Source organism: Bombus huntii, chromosome 4 (genome assembly GCF_024542735.1).
Source record: "Bombus huntii isolate Logan2020A chromosome 4, iyBomHunt1.1, whole genome shotgun sequence".
NCBI lineage: Eukaryota > Metazoa > Arthropoda > Insecta > Hymenoptera > Apidae > Bombus > Bombus huntii.
In genome coordinates this window covers 10964778-10983798 of record NC_066241.1, presented here as the reverse complement: position 1 = coordinate 10983798, position 19021 = coordinate 10964778, and the positions used below count along the sequence as shown (strand labels likewise).

Genomic DNA, 19021 nt, shown 5'->3' with positions numbered 1-19021 from the left:
TTATGTACAAAATTTCTCTTTGTTCTCTGTTCATATAATATATTATCTAAATATATGTTTGGATGATTAAAACCAGAAAATAATCTCGTAAAAAGATATATTTTCAAATTTTGGAAATAAAAGAAGTGGACATTTTTTATCATTATAATAATTTGAGTATTTTGAAATTTATCGTTGTCCTTATCTTATAATTTACTGTAAAACAACGATTCTCATTTACAAGACTCATACAAAAGTTTACATGTTATTTATGCATCGAGTAGCAAAATCGAGTAATCGTATTACTTAATAATTTAATTAACATTATAGCTCCTCTTTAAGTTTTCCATCGGCGTTGTAACATTTACAAGAATGCTTGGGTTGCAGCACTTCTTCCATGTTATCTAATACTTTAACTTTACTCTTTAAGCGTTTACTCCATTCCTAAAGTGTAAAAAAAGCATGTTATTCTATGATATATATTTAAGTAAAAAATAAATGAAGTTGAATCTGCATAATTTTTGCAGGAATTTCTTACATGAAACAAAACTACATGATAGCATAATACATTATCTGGTAACAAATTATCCCTTGCAAATTGTCTAGCAGATTTGGCAATCTGTAGTACTTTTTGGTCATGTTCTTTAGCCCACATAATTTTTTCAACAAGATCTGACAGATCCCTTTTAACAGATATATAATGTTTTCCGGGTACAAGATTATTGTAAAAAAATTCATAATACTTTGATTCTTGTTTTAATAATAAGGCATCGCCAGCAAGTAAATATGGAAGTCGATAAGCTGCGACTGTACCATCTATACATAACTGATATTTGTACTGCAATGTTATTACCTTTTAATTATTTTTACATTTGCATTTAAACTACATAATTCATAGCTGTGTTGATCTTACCTTGAAAAAATGAAAGAAAGACACATGGCTTTGTTCTGGACCATATTTATCCATTTCATCTTTAAAAAAAAAGAAATTTGTAATTGCAACATTAAACAAATCAGGATATTTTCTGGAAATATCAATTAAATTGAGTCGTTCTCTACAGGAATCTCGACCACGCCAAAATACTTTTTCTATCTTTTCATTCCATGGTGTATCCGTATTACCTTGTATAGACAGCATATCTAACATTACCCTGTTTTACATATAGTATTAGCAAATAGAAAAATGCTTAATATACCATGTATTATGATCTAAAATAATTGTTAAAAATGCGATTAAATTACTACCTTCCCATTTCTTCTAACGATGATTCTGTGATATCATAAGTAGGTATAACAATATCTTTAGTGTCAAAAGAGCCACACCAAGAAAAGATAGGATAATTTTTGCCCTCTTTTGGAACAAGTGGCCAATCTCCCAAATTCACAAAGAATTCAATATCTGGCAATAAAACTTTGCGAGTAAGAGATAGGAGGATAGAATCCATAAATATCTTAAAACCTACATAGCGGCCATGACATTCCCTAAAAATCTTATTTCATCTAGTTTAATTCATATATAGTCTCAACTGAATTTTAAAGTTACAGATTGCAATAGTATTTACTTTGTTAGACTGAATTACATAGTGACATAGACTAACGCTTCCTGGCCGATCGTATGTTTTTACAATACTTTCACGCATTTTGTCAAAGTCAACATTTGGAAAAGGAGCAAGATCATCTTGCATTTGTTTATAACTTTTTGAACATCCTAAATTTTCTAACCAACTATTAATAGAAGAATTTGGACAGTAACATTCTTCTTCGTAAACAGGTCCTAAAAATTTTTATCAAATTATTTATATTATAGAAATAATTATTTTACAAGAGGTAATAAAAAGACTTATGCAGTAGATAACAAATATAATACCTTTAGATTCCACCAATAGGATAGGTAAATTATTATGTTTCATTTTTATTTTTAATTTGAAATTGAAGCACGTATTATGTAATTTATATCTAACAATAAAACTTCCGTCTTTACAGTCTAGAATTTGTGTCCATATATGACACATGTGACCTGTTGAAGTTTGCCCTTGTATGGATACAGTTATTATATCTTTTCCAGGTGATTCTGTTAAACTAAAGCAATTTTTCAGTAAGTGAAAAAAAAGAGATATATATATATTTAAAAAATATAACTAAACTTTAGTGTTGAATTCATATTTAGATATTTTCTATAATATATAATATAATTTTTTTTAATATACGTATCTATATGTAATAAAAATGAAAAACATACTTTTTGCCTTGTAGGTCGATAAACTGTAGAAAAATATATCTTGCTCGCATTGTCACTTTATCTGGCCTCAATCCTGGACCCCAAATTATTGTTTCCGATGGATTTATTTCAGCATTTCTTCCTTCTTGTTGGCAAATAACCAACAAGAAGATTAATATAAATATCATTCTTATTGAAGATAACTGTCGATAGATTCAAAGCGCCTGATACACTGTAGAGACGTAAATATAATTCTTCCGTGTATAAAAATTCATTAAAAAGATTCACAAAAATTTTAAATTTATCAAGGCCTCAAGTAAAATAAGTTTATTTTCTTTATCATTCTTTAATCATTATCACTCTAAGTATATTATAAAAAACATTTATCTTAAAATAAATCCAAATCGGTTATTCCATAGACAGCGTTCTTGAAATCGAGAGTAACGAACAAAAATCTGAAGTTGTTCAGAATTATAACTACAATTCTTTTCCCCAGTTATGATTTTCTATAAAGACATCGTTCTGTACGCAAATATGGATACATAAGGAAAATAATTATTAAAACAAATTGATAAAGAAGGAAAGAAATGAAATTAACGGGATTTAAAAATTCCTTAATTACTGTTAAATGAATATCAACTCTATAATAGTCAACATGTAAAGATCCGCCTCTAGTATTATATCGCAGCTTCACATATGCTTTTTAGTTTTAGGTTATTTTTTTATTTATGAAAATTGTAGTAATTTATCCTGTATAATTTTGTAACTTAATGAAAAGATTAAGTAAAATGCATAATATGTATAGAATAATCTACCATGACGTGGAGATATTGTAAAATTTGTCATATACAAAATTCCCTTAATTTTCAGATGAGAATCTCTCACGTTTGCAGAATGAGCGAAAAGTAACAGGAAACATGATTTTCGAATCTTTAAGATAGTAACAACTTTCATTTGCCTGGGAAATTTCCCAAATTGGACATAATATAAAAGGAAGTTCGTCGGTAGAACATTTTTAAGAAGCATTTAACGCAAAATGGAGTGTAATATTGATGATTTGCCAGATGTTGTATTAGAATATATTTTAAGTTTAATTCCACCATACAAGAATCTTCAACAATGTAAACTTGTGTCCAAAAGATGGTTTCGTGCCACCAAAAGTATGTAAAATACGATTATTCTGTATATAGTGGTTTACGAAAGTGTGGAAATGCTTATAAAAATCTTTTATGAATGTATTGTATTATATGTGTTATGTGACACATTTTGAAATTCTATTAACATTGTAATGGGACACAGTATGCAGATTATATTAAAATTTGAAACAAATTTTTCAATGTATATGGAAACTACAAGATATTTAATGCAAGTATATGTTTTGTGGAGATTACGAAAGTATTTAAACAGTCAATTATATTAGTAGACCTAAATATTTAGTTGGGCCATCTTTAACATATATTATATGTTTAAGATGGTTATTTGTGCTATATGCTAATTTTTTATTAAATGGATGTTTGCAATAAATGTCTTGTAACTTCTATATCCATTTTCAGATTGGTTTCAAATGTTACTAATATACATAAAAATTTCCCTATGGTAAGTGTTCAAATACTTTCATAAGCCACCATAAATATATCTGTAAGTTTTTATCAGTGTTGATATATTTCTAAAAATTAATAAAATCCATATTTTTGTTGCAGATGTAATACAACACAATAAAACACACTTTCATAAATCTGTGACTTACGGATCATTGCTTTGGAGTTCATGGCCATCTAAACACTGGATGCCTACAATTGCAAAGAGACATTCACATTCTGCTTGTACATATGAAAACTCTATGTATGTTTTTGGTGGATGTACTGCTACGTGCACAACATTCAATGATTTATGGAGATTAGATTTGGATACAAGGAAATGGGTCAGATTAATTACAATGGGAACTTATCCATCTCCAAAAGCTTGTGCTACTATGTTGTATTACAAAAAGAGTTTCATTTTATTTGGTGGCTGGTCCCACCCAGCGCTATATTCTGTTCACCAGGTACAATTAGATAAAAGTTATCACTAATCAGAGTAGAAATATTTAAATCGGTCAAATGAGAAATATTCAATATTGTTATGTATGTTTCTAGCAATCAAGGTTGTTCAATGAATTACATGTGTATTCTATAGAATCCAATAAATGGATTGCTATAAACACCTTGGAAACACCTCCACCTACTTCAGCACATTCTGCATCAATTCACAAAAATTGTATGATTGTTTTTGGTGGTATATGTAATGGATATAGGTAAAACATCTAAAATTATTGCATGTTGTTTAGTAATTATTAATTTGATTTAATAACAACAAAGTACTATTTTGAGACAGATCCAATGACGTGTGGTGTTTAAATTTGGATTCCTATAGTTGGCATAAGCAAGCTACTTCGAATTTGAAACCACAACCACGTTATGGTCAGTCTCAGATTGAGCTTGGAGATAAACATCTCCTTATATTAGGTAAAGTTTTCAAAAATAAGTTGAAAATCCTATAGATATTAAAGATCCTTCTGATTGCAAGAGTTTCTTGTAATTTTTTTTAAATATATCAATATAAATTTCTAAATATCAAAAATATTAGGAGGTTGCACTGGACCTAATGTTGCTATGAATGATGCTTGGTTATTGAAAATGGAAGGTACAGCATGGACGTGGAAAAAAGTGAACATGCACAATACTGAATGGGCTCCAACACGTATTTGGTGCCACCAGGCTTGTAAGGTAATATTTTGTTAATTAACATACAATTCACGATGTTTTGTATCGTTTAATTATTTTTTAATTTAATAGGTAGGAAATCATGTTATTGTTCTTAGTATAAATAAGTGTCAGAATAAGCCAAACGATATGAGTATATCGCTCAAGAAAGTGACTTGCCAAGCAACACCTTCATCAAGAATAAATAATTCATCTCCATTACATGCAAGGTTTGATCATATAAATTTATCGTTATTACTGATTATAAAGTTACTGATATCCATAATTGGACTGTATTTCATTTTTAGACAAGGGAGTGTATCTCATATTGATAGAGACGTAAACATTAATGGACGACATGGATCTTTCTCAGAAATATCTGTACAAAATCCACGTCCTTCGCATCATCTACCTAATTTTACGAAGAATTTAACTTTATGTTATGATAATATGTTAAGTATGACCGCTTTTCGCAACGAACCAGTGCGTTATGACATTAACAGTCATCGACAACGACAATTAGAATCTCTTCGTAGAATGGAAGAAAGTATTAGAAATCGAAGAACGCAATCAAAATCTGCAAAGAAAACAAGAAATACGTTATCCATATTTGTGTTAGACATTACGAATGTTTTATGCGATGAATGTAGTGCTTCGTGGATTCCTTTAAAACACAGTGATCAGTCAGGTCCTAATGAAAGAATTCTTTATTCACTCGTAGCTGGTCGTGGTGAATTAATAGTGTTTGGAGGTATTGCTAAAGAATATATACAAAGCCATCCTGATATGGATGAGCCTGAAGTCTACAATGATCTCCATTTTATAAATCCACCAAGATATGTTATTTAATATTTTGTAGGATAATAAATAATACACTTTTATGTTCGATAAAAGATAATTTAATTTTGTTAGCCTTGACTTTGATCCTATCATGAATTATCATCTACTAAAAATTAGTTTAAATGATATTATTAAAAAATTGTAAGAACATTTTATGATGAATAGTCTAAAATACTGATTTGTTTTCTGTGAAAGAGTTATATAGAAAAATTAATTTTTGTCGCTGAAAGTAATATTTTGTTAGCTGTATCAACGATGTATTCCAATTACAAATCTTATATTTTATTGTGAATTTTATTATTTACATCTTTTTCCAACAATTTATACATGCCTTAATCATCTTCACCATCAGTTGTCTTTAAACTACCAAATACTTGTGATGGAATAGTTTGTTTCTCAACAGGTATGTCTAAAAATAAAGATACGAATAAGAAAATAAAACATAAAATATGTATGTCGGCATTAAAACTCTCTCTGAAGGAATTTATAAATACATTACATGCGATGAAATGTAATAAAAATTTTGATGTATTATTATATATTCTATATTACCTTCCTCTACATCTGCTTCAGCGTCATCAACGTCATCAATATCAATATCTATTTCATCCGGATTGTTTACTTGAGATTCTGCTTTACCATCTTTTTCTATCGCACCACGAACAAATTTAATACTGTCCTTATATGTGGTAATATTATCTGCAATATTATATTTATTACTTTAGTAAAACTATATATTTAATATTTCAATTACTTCTTTTGTGATATAACAAGATCTATACCCTGTGTTTTACTATCCAAAAGACGCATTGCATCTGCTGGTATATCAGATGGTGAGTTTGATGTATTATTTAACATTTGTGCAGACATCATATTCACTTGAGTGTTGTACATAGCTTGTACACTACGCTTAATTCGAAGCATTTCACGCATAGTGTCTTCATTACCATGTCTCACTTCAAACTCTTTCCATATTTGCCAGAAATTTGAAGCCACCTAAACGAGGTATAAAGATATACATGTATGTAATATTAATTTTAATATTATCTTTAAATGATTCAAACAATACTTCATACCCTTGGATCGCAAATTTGACTGCAGTGCGCATATATTGCCCGAGCTCTATCAACTTCTCCTAATTTCGTTTCCATTTCTGCGAACCGTAAACACATTTCTCTCGTATTATCTTCATTAAGTACTTCGATAGCTTTTTCATATATCTGCCTCGTTTTTGGGACACCATATATGTCTGCTGCTTTTTTAATATATATGTTGAACATCTGTAAGACGTATACATATACTGAATTTTTATTAAATTTATGTTCGTTACATTTTTATAAAATATTGCTTCATACCTCAAATTTTTCTTCAGGAAGAACAGCATTAGTTGCTCGTTCATATACAGACATTGCATGCCTAGCCAAACCATGTTCCTCTTCTAATTTTGCATACAGTAAATACAAGGCTACAATAATATAAGAATTAATATCGACATCATTTTTTGTTGAACTTATAATTATATTAAATATGTATTATGTAAAAATACCTTTGGCATATTTTGGTGGACAAAATTCTAAACACTGTTCAAATAAATCTCGCGTTCGTTCTAACTTTGTTCCACCATAACGTTTTAAAAATTTTGTAAGATACGTATTCCATATATCGTAAACGTTAGGCCATTTGAAGAGTGCAATACCTTTTTCATAAGCCTAAAAATAATAATTAAATGTTATGGAAGGTGATTATTAAGATTAAATAGTATTCCTATGTAATTTAATATATACTCTGAAAGCTTCTTCAAAATATCTATTTTCTTCGAGAAAGAGTCCATAATTAATAATGATTTGCGGCGTTGCGATTTTTAGATCTATAATTTTGTCGTACACAGCTTTGCAGGTCTGCAAATGAAAAAGTACAAGAATTTAAAATTTTATAAATAAAGTTATTTACAAAATATACCTTGAAAGTCCCAAAACTTTCTTCTAAATCGGCATACATAGACCAAACTTTTAAAGATTTATACAATCTCATTTGAACTGTTTCTGTTTCGTCATGGTAAGCTACCTTACGGAATGGCATAGCAGTAGCGCGATGCATCAGTTTTAACGCTTCTTTATAATTTCTGTATGAACGAAGTTATTATGTTAGTTACAGAATGATGATACATTTAAATTACTATCTTACAAAACAATAGAATTCCATACCCATGCCTAATTTCCATTTCTGCCCATTCACACCATACAGAAGCAAGATCATCGACTTTAGTATAGGGAACATGAGTTGCTTTCTCGAAAACTACTCTAGCGTCTGCTATTTGACCATTTTCTTCATAAAATTTACCAAATTCAACCCACAAAGTATGCAATTTACCTACTGCCAATTGTGGTTGTACAGTCTGTACAGCTTCTGTATATGTATTAATAATCTAAAAAGAGAAGTTATAACTTATAATAATAAAAAAGTCGTTAAACAATTTTTTATTACAAAGTTTCATAAAAATACCTCGTGTGGTTGTCCCTCATAAAGCCTAACTCTTTTATGCCATTCTTGTACATTATGAGGATTTTGTCTGAGTAATACAGAATTCAGAAGTAATAAACGCCTTTCCATTAAATGTTCAAATCGTGCTAATCTCAATTCTAGGTCTATATCATCTGGGAATACGATTGTAGACAATAAAAAATTGTAAATATTATATACTAAATAAGATTATATAGTTAAATGTGTGTGTGTGTGTGTGTGTGTGTGTGTGTGTGTGTGTGTGTGTGTGTGTGTGTGTGTGTGTGTGTGTGTGTGTGTGTGTGTGTGTGTGTGTGTGTGTGTGTGTGTGTGTGTGTGTGTGTGTGTGTGTGTGTGTGTGTGTGTGTGTGTGTGTGTGTGTGTGTGTGTGTGTGTGTGTGTGTGTGTGTGTGTGTGTGTGTGTGTGTGTGTGTGTGTGTGTGTGTGTGTATATATATATATATATATATATATATATATATATATATATATATATATATATATATATATATATATATATATATATATATATATATATATGTCCTGTACCATCTTCAGTAGGATTTTTTGCAGCTTCTTCCATACGTTTGCTAAGACTAAGTTCTTCAAATTGTGCATAAGCATCAAACACTTGAGTAAAGTCTCTAACAGTAGTCACTGTTTGTATTGCTTCTTCATAAATATCCCTCGCCTGTACAAAATAAAAGTATTGAAATTATACAGTAACAAAACATAAATAAATTATATTTTTTACAAAATCGAAAAATTATTTAAAATACCCTTTCGAATAAACCACTACGAACATAATAATCCGCCAAAGAATTCCAAAGAGGGCCTAACTGATCAGTATAACGTCTTAAACCGCCTCTAATAATTGCATCTACATTAAGAGATTTTATTTTAGAAGGATTCTTTGATATTAAATCACACAATTCATTCCATAATTGATGATTAGATTTTCCATGCTTTGATACAAAATCATCTTGATTAACAATTTGTGCAAGTTTCACAGCTGCTTCGTCAAGCCTCCCGATTGATATCAGGTATTCTATATACTCTTCTGTATCTTCTGGAGCTAGCTAAAAATAAACAACACATTATTAAATATAGGTCATGAAGATAAATAAAAATATTCTATCTTACCTTAAGATACCTTCTAAAAACTCTAACTGCAGTTTCATAGACATTATGCTTTTTTAAAAATTCAATATACAATGGCCATATACGATGATGTTGCGTGATAGGGAGAGCTCTAAGTGCTCGATCAAAAACTTGACGAGTACGCGTAATGTAACATTGTTCTGTCATCAATGTGCAATAGTCCATCCAAATTCTGGGCATTTTATGCATAAAAACCAAAGCACGCTCAAATGCATTATTTACGTCTTCATAAAGCGGATCTGTTATGCACCTCCCTTTCAATTGGTTGACACGTTGACGAAGATAATTGTACCATAACTTATAGCTAATCAAAAACGAGAATTTGATTATTTTATAAAAAATTGTTTGACAGAAAAAAGCAGAAAAGACATGTCCTCTACCTTCCAGGAAGTTCCTTTAACGCTCGTTCGTACACAATGTTTAAATTACTACTTTTTGTACTTTTTAAATGATCTATATAACGTTGCCAATGTTTCACGGAATAAGGATTTCTCAAAATTTCTTCTTCGTATGGTAAATCTTCTTCATTCTATTCCATAAAAAAAGACAAATAAAAGAACAGTGACGTTCCACACAAAAAAAAGTGAGGTTATATACAATAAATTACTTACAAAAACATATAAATTTCCTTCTGGATCTTTACGTTCCAACATTGTTGAAGATTCTAATAATTATATGAGGTATTTAATTCAAGTACAATAATAAATTAGCAATATTCCATACGTATAATCAAATGATAATTGTGGGGTTATACTTAAGGTTATTTTCTACTACAATATTTTGATATACTTCGTTTTAACCGCGTTATATTAAGGCGCTATTTCATTGATCGTCCGTAATATAATTTAGAATCATTTGGTATTGCACCTGAATATAATAGGGAATATATTTGGTAAACTAGATGTTTAGAGATGTTCTACTAAAAATATTCGTGGAATTGTAAGATGATAAAATATTTGGTGTATTGAGAATACTTTTATCATATTTTTCGAATAATTACAATGTTTTATTACCCTAATTTCAAAATTTACTAAAAAAATTGCAAAATATTACGTATTCGAGAAAAATTTAAAATAAAGGTATTCATCTGAAAATCAAGTTGCTCAACCTGTTTACCTCGTTTTGGAATGAAACACTAAGCGTGACAGCTGTCATATCAGGAATATGATCGAAACAGATACTTTTTAATGTAAACAATTCAATCTGTACCTGGACTGGCCAATTAAGAAATCAATTAGCCGCATTTAACCGATTACGAATTAATTACATTTGAACTATACTTTTAAATAAACGTTGTAAAGGATGACAATGGGCGATGAGACTCCAGTTACATCACTGGTCCTTCCTGTCATCTTAAGACCAATATTAATGAAGGTATTGACATTTCTTTTACTTGTAGATTGTAATTTCAGTTACTCACTAAAATATTTGAACACTTACAGAAACCTCTTACGAATATATTATTTGTACGAATATATAAACAAGATACTCTTCATATGTATATCTTAAAAGATTATTTTAATTGAAGAATATACATTTCTATTTCATATTTGTTATTGATTTCTCTAATCCATTGTTACATAGCTAGAAAGACAAAATGTATTGGCAGCTCAAACATTACGTACAGCTTTATTGAAAGCTGAAAATTCCCATCCAGGAATTACATACGATTTAATCCTTGGTATAATACGACGGGCAGAACTTAATCTTGATATGAATGAGAGTGTTTTAAGATTACAAGGAGCAGCTTCTGATTATGATGGTATAATTCTAATATAATAAAATAAAATATGAGTAAAATATAATTAAATACTATGTTTAACATGATTAATATTCTGTATTTGTTTTATACTATAATTACAGTTGTAGAATATAGATCATCTAGGTCTGAGGATGCTTTCCAGGAATTAAATCGTAAATCAACTTCCTTAAAAAGAATACTTAGCAGAATTCCTGATGAAATAACAGATCGGAAAACTTTTCTCGAAACAATAAAGTATGTTTCCATACTTATGTATATTGTAGTCAAAATAGTTTTATTTATATCATACAGCATGCTTTTGTAATACACCTGTTTTAGAGAAATTGCAAGCGCAATAAAGAAACTTTTGGATGCAGTGAATGAAGTAACTGCATTTATTCGTGGTTCTGCTGGAAAACAGGCATTGGATCAGAGAAAAAGAGAATTTGTTAAATACAGCAAAAGGTTTAGCAATACATTAAAAGAATATTTTAAAGAAGGACAGTAAGCATCACTACATTCCAATTATCATACATCATACTTATCATATTTTCTTTAAAAATACAACTATTTTCTTGTTATAGAGCAAATGCAGTATTTGTAAGTGCATTATACTTGATACATCAAACAAATATGATAATGCTCACAGTAACGGACAAATGTGAGTAATGAAAGCTCTGTCAAATGATATTTCCGCAATAATGAAATAGGTCATAGCTATTATAGAGTTTATTTAATATACTAATTTTATCCATTTCGTTATGTATTTGATAATAAGATTTAATTATCATTTAATATAAAACATATATATATGGTACTATTGTTTTATGTGTATTAAATTGTTATAAAATTATTACATGCAGACGAATATATAGATACATAATATACAAAATTCTTATAAAAAATATAAATATTATTTCTGATATATTGTACTATTGTTTTGTACATAAAACATAGAAGACTCTAGTTTAAAAACAAAAAACATTTATCAATAATGGTGGAGATTTAAAATGAAAGACATTTCTCCAAATATATAAGAAATAAAAATTACTTTATTGATAACAAATGTACACCAATGTGTTATATTTTTCATGTGGAATCTACATCCTCTATCTACATCCTCATTGTATTAACAATGACAATGAGTAACAGTAAGGATTAATGGTAATTATTATAATGAACATCATTAAAAAATGTACAAATTTTTTCAAGCACGTTTACTATCTGCAAACGCTCGTACAATACTGCCAACACCACTGATATTGTATACCTTTTCATGCCAGGTTAATAAATGACTACTACTACCCTCCGTTGGAATTTCAAATCCTCTGTATATATATTTCATTAAAACATCCAGCAAGTCACGATCTAATTGTGCTAAGCAATCATCTATTTGAGTAGATTTTATACTTAGAAGAACTTTTAACGTCAGATTCCTTGCGTTATCCTGTAATATATCATCACTATTGGCTTTTGCAAAATCACATATATGTAGATTATACAAAATAAAGATTATGTCTTTTTAATAAAATAAAATCAGTACGCATTTTCATTTCGTTAAATACTACATTATGAAACATATTTATTACATAAAACATATACACAATTCACAGCTCATGAAAGCATTTGAACACTTACCATAAAAATCTTTTATGTATATATTGTATGTGTCATATAGAACATTTTGAAATTTTACTAACACTATAATCAGACATGACTATCCTGATTACACTGGTAAAATTTGATATCAACTTGAAAGAGTATATAAAAGTTACAATATATTGATTGCAAACATATATTTAATAAAAAATTAATACACAGCATGAATAGTCATTTTAGAAGCTTATTAATATTATGGATAATTGACTGTTTAAATACATTTATCATTATCATAAAATATATATATACTTGCATTAAATATCTTATGGCTTTCATATACATTTCTAGGTTTGTTTCAAACTTTACAAACATAACTATAATAGCTAGATCTCTTTACAGTGTAAATGAAATTTTTAAATGTTTCCTATAACATATATAATATATTCATGAAAGGTTTTTGCAAGTGTACAAATATTTTTATAAGATAATGTACATATAATATATTGTCCCCTTTATGGTAAAACTATCATTGTGTAAATTATTGTGTTGTTATAACGTGATAAATGTAGTATAATGGAAAATATTATATCCGAATATTTTGATTATTATATGTTCAATTGTGAATTTTTGTAATTTATGAAATTATGTATTCATGATATTAATATAAAAGGAACAATATATCTTATACCACATGTACTAAAGTGTACTTTAGAATGATAAAAATAAATTTCATCACGTCATAAACTCGTATGTTAAACGCTGAAGTAAAGGGCGTGTTTCTGAGGTTACCTTTACTTGTTGATTTTTACACCCAAGTGGTGCAGACCTCAATACTGATATCAGTGCTTCTGCATTCTTACCCTTGAATAAATATTAAGGAAAATGCGATGAAACATAAGAAAAATCACTGTAACGTTATTATATCTATATAAAAGCAATGAAAAGGATATTGGCTAAGAAGTGTCAAAATTTCATTTTCATCTGGGCCTGTAGGTCCTCCTATTCCTCCGTCAGCGTCTTCTTCTCTGAAATTATTATCACTGTATTGATCAACATCGATTTTTCGAAACGCTGACGCTGACGAATCTTTTTTGCCATCGTTTCTTGACATTTTATCTTTGTGTTTGACGTTTTACCGTGATTACGCCCGGCTTATCAACTAACGCCGTGAAATGAATCTTTATTGGTCTTCAAACATATAGTATACATAGTATGTCTTTCATTCGAACAGCCGCTAAAGAAAATCTGAAGATTTTTGTAGATTATTATCTTTACTTTTCACATTAAAAATATTACTTTATCGTTTAAAAATAAAGGTTTCAAATTAAAAATTTAGTTTTATTTTACAAATAAAGTTATTTTCTTAATTTTACATTTGTAATGTAAATCGTTGTAAATAATTGTTCAAGCCATCATTGTTAAATATGAAATTATAAAAATCGAAAAATATGTACTTGATTATAAATATATAAAAAAAATTCCACCAATCAAAAGCATGAACTGTCTTTTTAAGTTTATGTATGCATCTACATATGTATGTATATATTATTATATCTGTGTTATTCTTATATGTATGTTTATTGTTCTTCTTCAGAATACAATAGTTTTGCAATTCAGTATATTTTTTTAAGTTTACTATCTTTATGATTCTTTGTTCTTTTTCTCCGAATTCAAATTTGTTTGTTAGATACTTATATTTCACGAATAGGAGGATGGATTTTGTACTCATGAAAACTTAAAGTGATATCGTATTTTTATATTGTTTTACATGTAATAAGTGTATACACTTTTTCTACGACTTTACGTTATGAGCTTTTTAAAACTTGTGAGTAAATATCACACACCGAAAATTGTATGGTACCAGACTGATACTACAGTCATCGTACGTATTTTACTATGTGATATAAAGGAATATTTTCTCCATGTTGAATGTGATCACATATTATTTAGGTATTTTAAATATCTGATATCTAATATAAAATGTTGCTAGCAAGATTATATAAAAAATGTCTATATCGGTTTCTAGCACAATAACAAACTCAAAAAAATATTATATTTGCTCATATTTTTTTGGAACTGTAATAGCAGAAAAAACAACCCATAGAAATGTAGGAAGAGAAGTTAAGATTACACTTGTAAAAGCACATAAAGGTAAAATAAATATTCTTTTTATTTATTTGTTATATTATTTTTATTATGTATTTACATAATTTTTATCAAAATAATAGGGACAGAATGGTTAAGATTATTTATCGCAATGGAAAAGAATCCTTTAATCAGCGTAGATCCAGATCATATATATAAAAAGGACTGGATCCTTGAGTCTTTCAAAAATATAGGTAATTATAACACATACCATTTAATTAATAATAAACAGTTTTTTATGTTTATTCATATAACTGTTTTATATATATATTTATATATATAATTGTTTATATAAAGAAGAGAATATTAACGATTAATGTTTGACAGTAATATTTAGTAAATCTTTATTGATGATCACGTTATGCAGAGTCTAACAAAAGTTATTTTATCACAGAAAGGGAGAGTTTTGCAGAATATAAACGTAGAAATAATATAACTCAAATAATGCCACTCGTGCCATCGAGTGATGAAGAAGAATCTGATGATGAAATAATGGATGCGTTATTTTTTTAAACTACTTATATATACATATATATAATAAACATATGTGATCAAAGTGTGATATTTGTAATACGTAAATATATCTTTAAATAAAGGAACAGCATATTAGTTAAATTTGTTTCTTAAATTTTTACATATATGCATTGTTTATTGACTGAGCTGTAATATTGCATGCGATGATACATAATACTCTGATGTACATTATACATAAAGATATCATTTTGGCGCTGTGAAGTCTGTCGCATAAATATAAAAATGAGAATAAGAATGGCATATTACACTTACATATTTCATATAGTATCATCTAGGTAAAAATTCATACTGAACGTAATATTTGAATGATTTTGAAATAAATAATAAATGTAAATGAATTATTATTAATATCAACTGCATTCATTATTATAAGTGAGAAAAAGATCATGCTCCATACTTGAATAAGATAGAATACTTGTGTCTCGAATATTTTAGCATGTATTCATTTTGTATAAGTGCAGTATAAAATGCGAGGCTGAATGAAGACAAATGAACAATGTTTACATAGCATATTATTTCTTTGTATATAAAATTTGTTGTATTTGTTATCCATGATTAATTTGCAAGAAGTAACACTTAAATAATTACAATAGTGGAATGTTTTCACGCTATGTTGGTAATATAAAACGTAAAGTATAACTGTACTGAAACAAATACATATTCATACTGGTCACAGGGTTATCAGTAGCGATATTATTCTTATCTTTGGCAATGGACACTTTGTATTTTATATAGTGTTTATAAGCGATTATTTTTTTATAAGAGATTATAAAAAAATATTGTTTATATTTGATAGTAAGGAGATGATGTAAATAGATCTATAACGTGAAATAAAATAAGCAAATATGTTTCTCCAAAAGTTTCTTAATTAAAACTGTATATATTCTAATAATTTATTAATAAAGAGGACATTATTATTAGTGCCTTCATACTATCATATAGTAATGTTTCATGGAATATATTAGGAATTGGAACATTTTCATCATACTACTTTTAAATGCTACAAATAGTTTGTCATTATATCATTACAACTACTTTGTAGTATATAAACAATTTGGTAACGTTGAAATAATAGCAATATATTAAAACTCATTTTTATAATAAAATAATTATATTTAGCCTTTTTAGTACCGAACAATGATATATCGTTGTGTATGCGATGGTGCCTTACTAATCGCGTCGCGAGAGAACTTTATCTCAAAATAAATTTATAAAACGTTATAAATGGTTGAATTTTTCTGCAGAAGCACTGTGTGAGATGTTCCACAAATCGAAAAAATTGTTTATGGAATTAACTTTTTGTTATATTTCGCGATGATTGATACCGAGACTGTATACGCTAGTACCATAAAATAAAAATTCGATACGGGAGATTTGCTTGAGACTGTCATAGATTTTGAATAACACTGTTTAGAACAGAATATCTCCTTATGTTTCACAAAATAAAAATAATCTTGCGTCGACAGAGTAACAATAAAATTTTTTGTGGGCTTACGCGGAGATCATGCACAATTTGTAATATATGCAATAAAGGATTACACGATGTATACATTAGTAACCATAAATGCTAAGTAAATTATTTGTATGAGTAATAATAAGTAAATATCACACATTTTCAATAGCCGGATAACTATAAATATTTATAATAATATTAGAATGTTATTTTAGTGATGTTATACCAGCTCACTTGTTTTGGAGCAAGTAATCCTCCTACGCATCATGGGATTATCATTTAGCTTTGTTTTTGATGTTAGAAATTTTGCTACAAATAATTGAGAATGCAGTATTGATGCTTTATACTACGTATTCCACATCAAACTATGACCAATCGATTATTCTTCTTATTTGCAAATACTGTTTACAAAAAAAAACTGATTTTTGCACTTTTTAATTGGCATTAATTTATTCCCCCTTTATTTTGTAATATGTTCCGTTTTGAATTTTGTAAATATCTTTCTTACTTTCCTTTTTATGATTTTTTTCTCAAACTACAAATTACATCAAATTGATTTGGTACTTTTCGCTTAGGTACAATTCTTTCGGTCGGCACTAAAAGGGTTAAACATCTTGTTCTAAATTCTTGTACTAAAAGCGTATTGAGATTAATATCTACATATAATCTATACAATATACATATTACAAGAAATAAAATTATATAAAGAATCACTCCTACATTCATGTGTGTTTTGAATTGAAATATACAAAATAATGTAAATGCGAAAGAGATTGAAGAAATATTATTACATCATAAATTCAATTATCTTTTACTCATAATATCAGCTTTCATAAAACTCGTACAATAGTTGCACTGATGTGCATAAATATGGACAGACAACTTGCAACAAATACAAAAGGGTAAAGATTGTTAGAGCATTCTATATATATTTGACACTGCTATACAGTGCTTATGATTATGATGCATGATTAACAACCTTCTAGAGAAAGTCTTTGATTTATATTTTCGACTCTTATTTTCATTTCCCTGAGTATATCTTCAGCGAGGTTATCAACAGTAGTATATCTTACTTTAAAGAAATTAAATATATCTACAAGGAATTCTATTACTTGATCTCTGAAATAGTGGCAAGTAGAACGTAGACTTCCTTCTGGGCCTAGGAAACCCCACACAAGCACTGGAGAAATTTGTTCAGAAATCGAGTAAAAATGGGCTAGAAATCCTTTATCATATTTCAGCATTTGTCTTTTACCCATAAGAACTGACCAAACTGCAGTTCCAATGGCCTTGAATATAAAATTAATAGACATCAATAAGAAATTAAACTAAAAAAGCATTTACTATTTTAAGTACCTACAGTTTCACGAAAACTAGCGGATATCCATCTGTTTTGTAAAATAGCTTTAATTGATGAAGGCGGTTTTTCAACTTCTTCGAAAGCATCTAATAAAATAAAGTCAATCAGAACATCGTAGAAATTTATACATTTGACGCCTCTTCCGGTTAATTCCTCCTCCATCATATTATGGTTGCTTGGCTCTTGTAAAAATTCTAACATTCGTTCGTAATGCATTAGATAATCTTTGGGATCCTAATATTGAAAATAAAAAATCATTTATTAAAAACCAATTTAAACTATTTTAAGATATACATATTTATATCTTTTTCAAGTAGAAGAAAATGATGTATGTTGTGTATACCCTGTCTGCATACATGATCAAATCACTAATGACTTGTCTGCCTATGTCCGCGATCCATTCTGTGGCAGAAGATATAGTGAACAATTTTGTATACGCTTGTCGCAAGCAATGTACCTTTGCTAAATATTCAATGTCCGAGCCACACTTTACTAACTCTGTATGCAAACGTCTATAATAAAAATATAAATTATAATAAATTTATATAAAGCATATAAATTTCTACATTTTTAAATATATCGTAAAAATTAAACAAAATTTACCTGCATAAAATGCTTTTGTCTTCGTGTTGTTTGAGTGCAGCGTGATATAATTTTTGTTTTTCAAAGTGCGGGAAAAATTCGGAGAATTCTTCAAATTCCCGTAAATCTGCTACCTATATTAATATTATATATATGTGTAAGTAAAAAA

At 28.4% G+C, this 19021-nt stretch overlaps 7 protein-coding genes across 18 annotated transcripts in view; 3 read left to right on the top strand and 4 right to left on the bottom strand.

Moving 5' to 3' along the window:
- Positions 1 to 80: 80 nt before the first annotated feature.
- Positions 81 to 2385, bottom strand: LOC126865102 (protein O-glucosyltransferase 2-like). Its single transcript, XM_050617239.1, has 7 exons — positions 2219 to 2385; positions 1847 to 2058; positions 1542 to 1753; positions 1225 to 1469; positions 893 to 1130; positions 518 to 817; positions 81 to 423 (listed from the first exon to the last, which is right to left on the bottom strand). Exons 1-7 carry the CDS (start codon positions 2383 to 2385, stop codon positions 304 to 306), a joined length of 1494 nt encoding a protein of 497 aa, XP_050473196.1. The 3' UTR covers positions 81 to 303.
- LOC126865099 (F-box only protein 42) lies at positions 1936 to 6063 on the top strand. Of its 7 annotated transcripts, none has more exons than XM_050617231.1 (8): positions 1936 to 2074; positions 3068 to 3357; positions 3898 to 4241; positions 4333 to 4490; positions 4571 to 4701; positions 4823 to 4962; positions 5032 to 5168; positions 5247 to 6063. In XM_050617231.1, the coding sequence occupies exons 2-8, from the start codon at positions 3234 to 3236 to the stop codon at positions 5785 to 5787; spliced, it is 1575 nt and encodes a 524-aa protein (XP_050473188.1). In that variant the 5' UTR covers positions 1936 to 2074; positions 3068 to 3233; the 3' UTR covers positions 5788 to 6063. The 7 variants fall into 7 exon arrangements, with proteins under 7 accessions (XP_050473188.1, XP_050473189.1, XP_050473183.1 ...); XM_050617232.1 differs by lacking the exon at positions 1936 to 2074 and adding an exon at positions 2299 to 2439; XM_050617226.1 differs by lacking the exon at positions 1936 to 2074 and adding an exon at positions 2706 to 2854.
- On the bottom strand, positions 6037 to 10702 carry LOC126865090 (pre-mRNA-splicing factor syf1 homolog). 2 transcript variants are annotated; one of them, XM_050617208.1, is made up of 16 exons: positions 10555 to 10702; positions 10050 to 10305; positions 9819 to 9967; positions 9421 to 9742; positions 9057 to 9356; positions 8827 to 8968; positions 8281 to 8432; positions 7983 to 8203; positions 7738 to 7900; positions 7563 to 7676; positions 7325 to 7487; positions 7134 to 7243; positions 6855 to 7058; positions 6561 to 6774; positions 6331 to 6477; positions 6037 to 6187 (listed from the first exon to the last, which is right to left on the bottom strand). In XM_050617208.1, exons 2-16 carry the CDS (start codon positions 10089 to 10091, stop codon positions 6111 to 6113), a joined length of 2520 nt encoding a protein of 839 aa, XP_050473165.1. In that variant the 5' UTR covers positions 10092 to 10305; positions 10555 to 10702; the 3' UTR covers positions 6037 to 6110. The 2 variants fall into 2 exon arrangements, with proteins under 2 accessions (XP_050473165.1, XP_050473166.1); XM_050617209.1 differs by having other exon boundaries at positions 9081 to 9356.
- LOC126865116 (programmed cell death protein 10) lies at positions 10339 to 12249 on the top strand. Its single transcript, XM_050617268.1, has 5 exons — positions 10339 to 10812; positions 11023 to 11200; positions 11302 to 11434; positions 11519 to 11683; positions 11764 to 12249. The coding sequence occupies exons 1-5, from the start codon at positions 10741 to 10743 to the stop codon at positions 11846 to 11848; spliced, it is 633 nt and encodes a 210-aa protein (XP_050473225.1). The 5' UTR covers positions 10339 to 10740; the 3' UTR covers positions 11849 to 12249.
- On the bottom strand, positions 12212 to 13985 carry LOC126865122 (actin-related protein 2/3 complex subunit 5-C). Its single transcript, XM_050617273.1, has 3 exons — positions 13730 to 13985; positions 13568 to 13641; positions 12212 to 12626 (listed from the first exon to the last, which is right to left on the bottom strand). Exons 1-3 carry the CDS (start codon positions 13887 to 13889, stop codon positions 12387 to 12389), a joined length of 474 nt encoding a protein of 157 aa, XP_050473230.1. The 5' UTR covers positions 13890 to 13985; the 3' UTR covers positions 12212 to 12386.
- A 336-nt stretch (positions 13986 to 14321) lies between these two features.
- LOC126865119 (uncharacterized) lies at positions 14322 to 15538 on the top strand. The gene is made up of 4 exons (XM_050617271.1): positions 14322 to 14728; positions 14805 to 14929; positions 15007 to 15117; positions 15318 to 15538. Exons 1-4 carry the CDS (start codon positions 14586 to 14588, stop codon positions 15434 to 15436), a joined length of 498 nt encoding a protein of 165 aa, XP_050473228.1. The 5' UTR covers positions 14322 to 14585; the 3' UTR covers positions 15437 to 15538.
- Positions 15539 to 15951: 413 nt separating this feature from the next.
- LOC126865100 (mitoguardin) overlaps positions 15952 to 19021 on the bottom strand; it is a 43188-nt gene continuing 40118 nt past the window's right edge. For all 5 annotated transcript variants that reach the window (XM_050617234.1, XM_050617235.1, XM_050617236.1 and 2 more), the window contains 4 exons: positions 18874 to 18986; positions 18614 to 18782; positions 18271 to 18504; positions 15952 to 18199 (listed from right to left, as the gene is read on the bottom strand). In XM_050617234.1, coding sequence (XP_050473191.1) covers positions 17882 to 18199; positions 18271 to 18504; positions 18614 to 18782; positions 18874 to 18986 — 834 coding nt within the window. In that variant the 3' untranslated portion in view covers positions 15952 to 17881. The remainder of the gene's footprint in view (positions 18200 to 18270; positions 18505 to 18613; positions 18783 to 18873; positions 18987 to 19021) is intronic.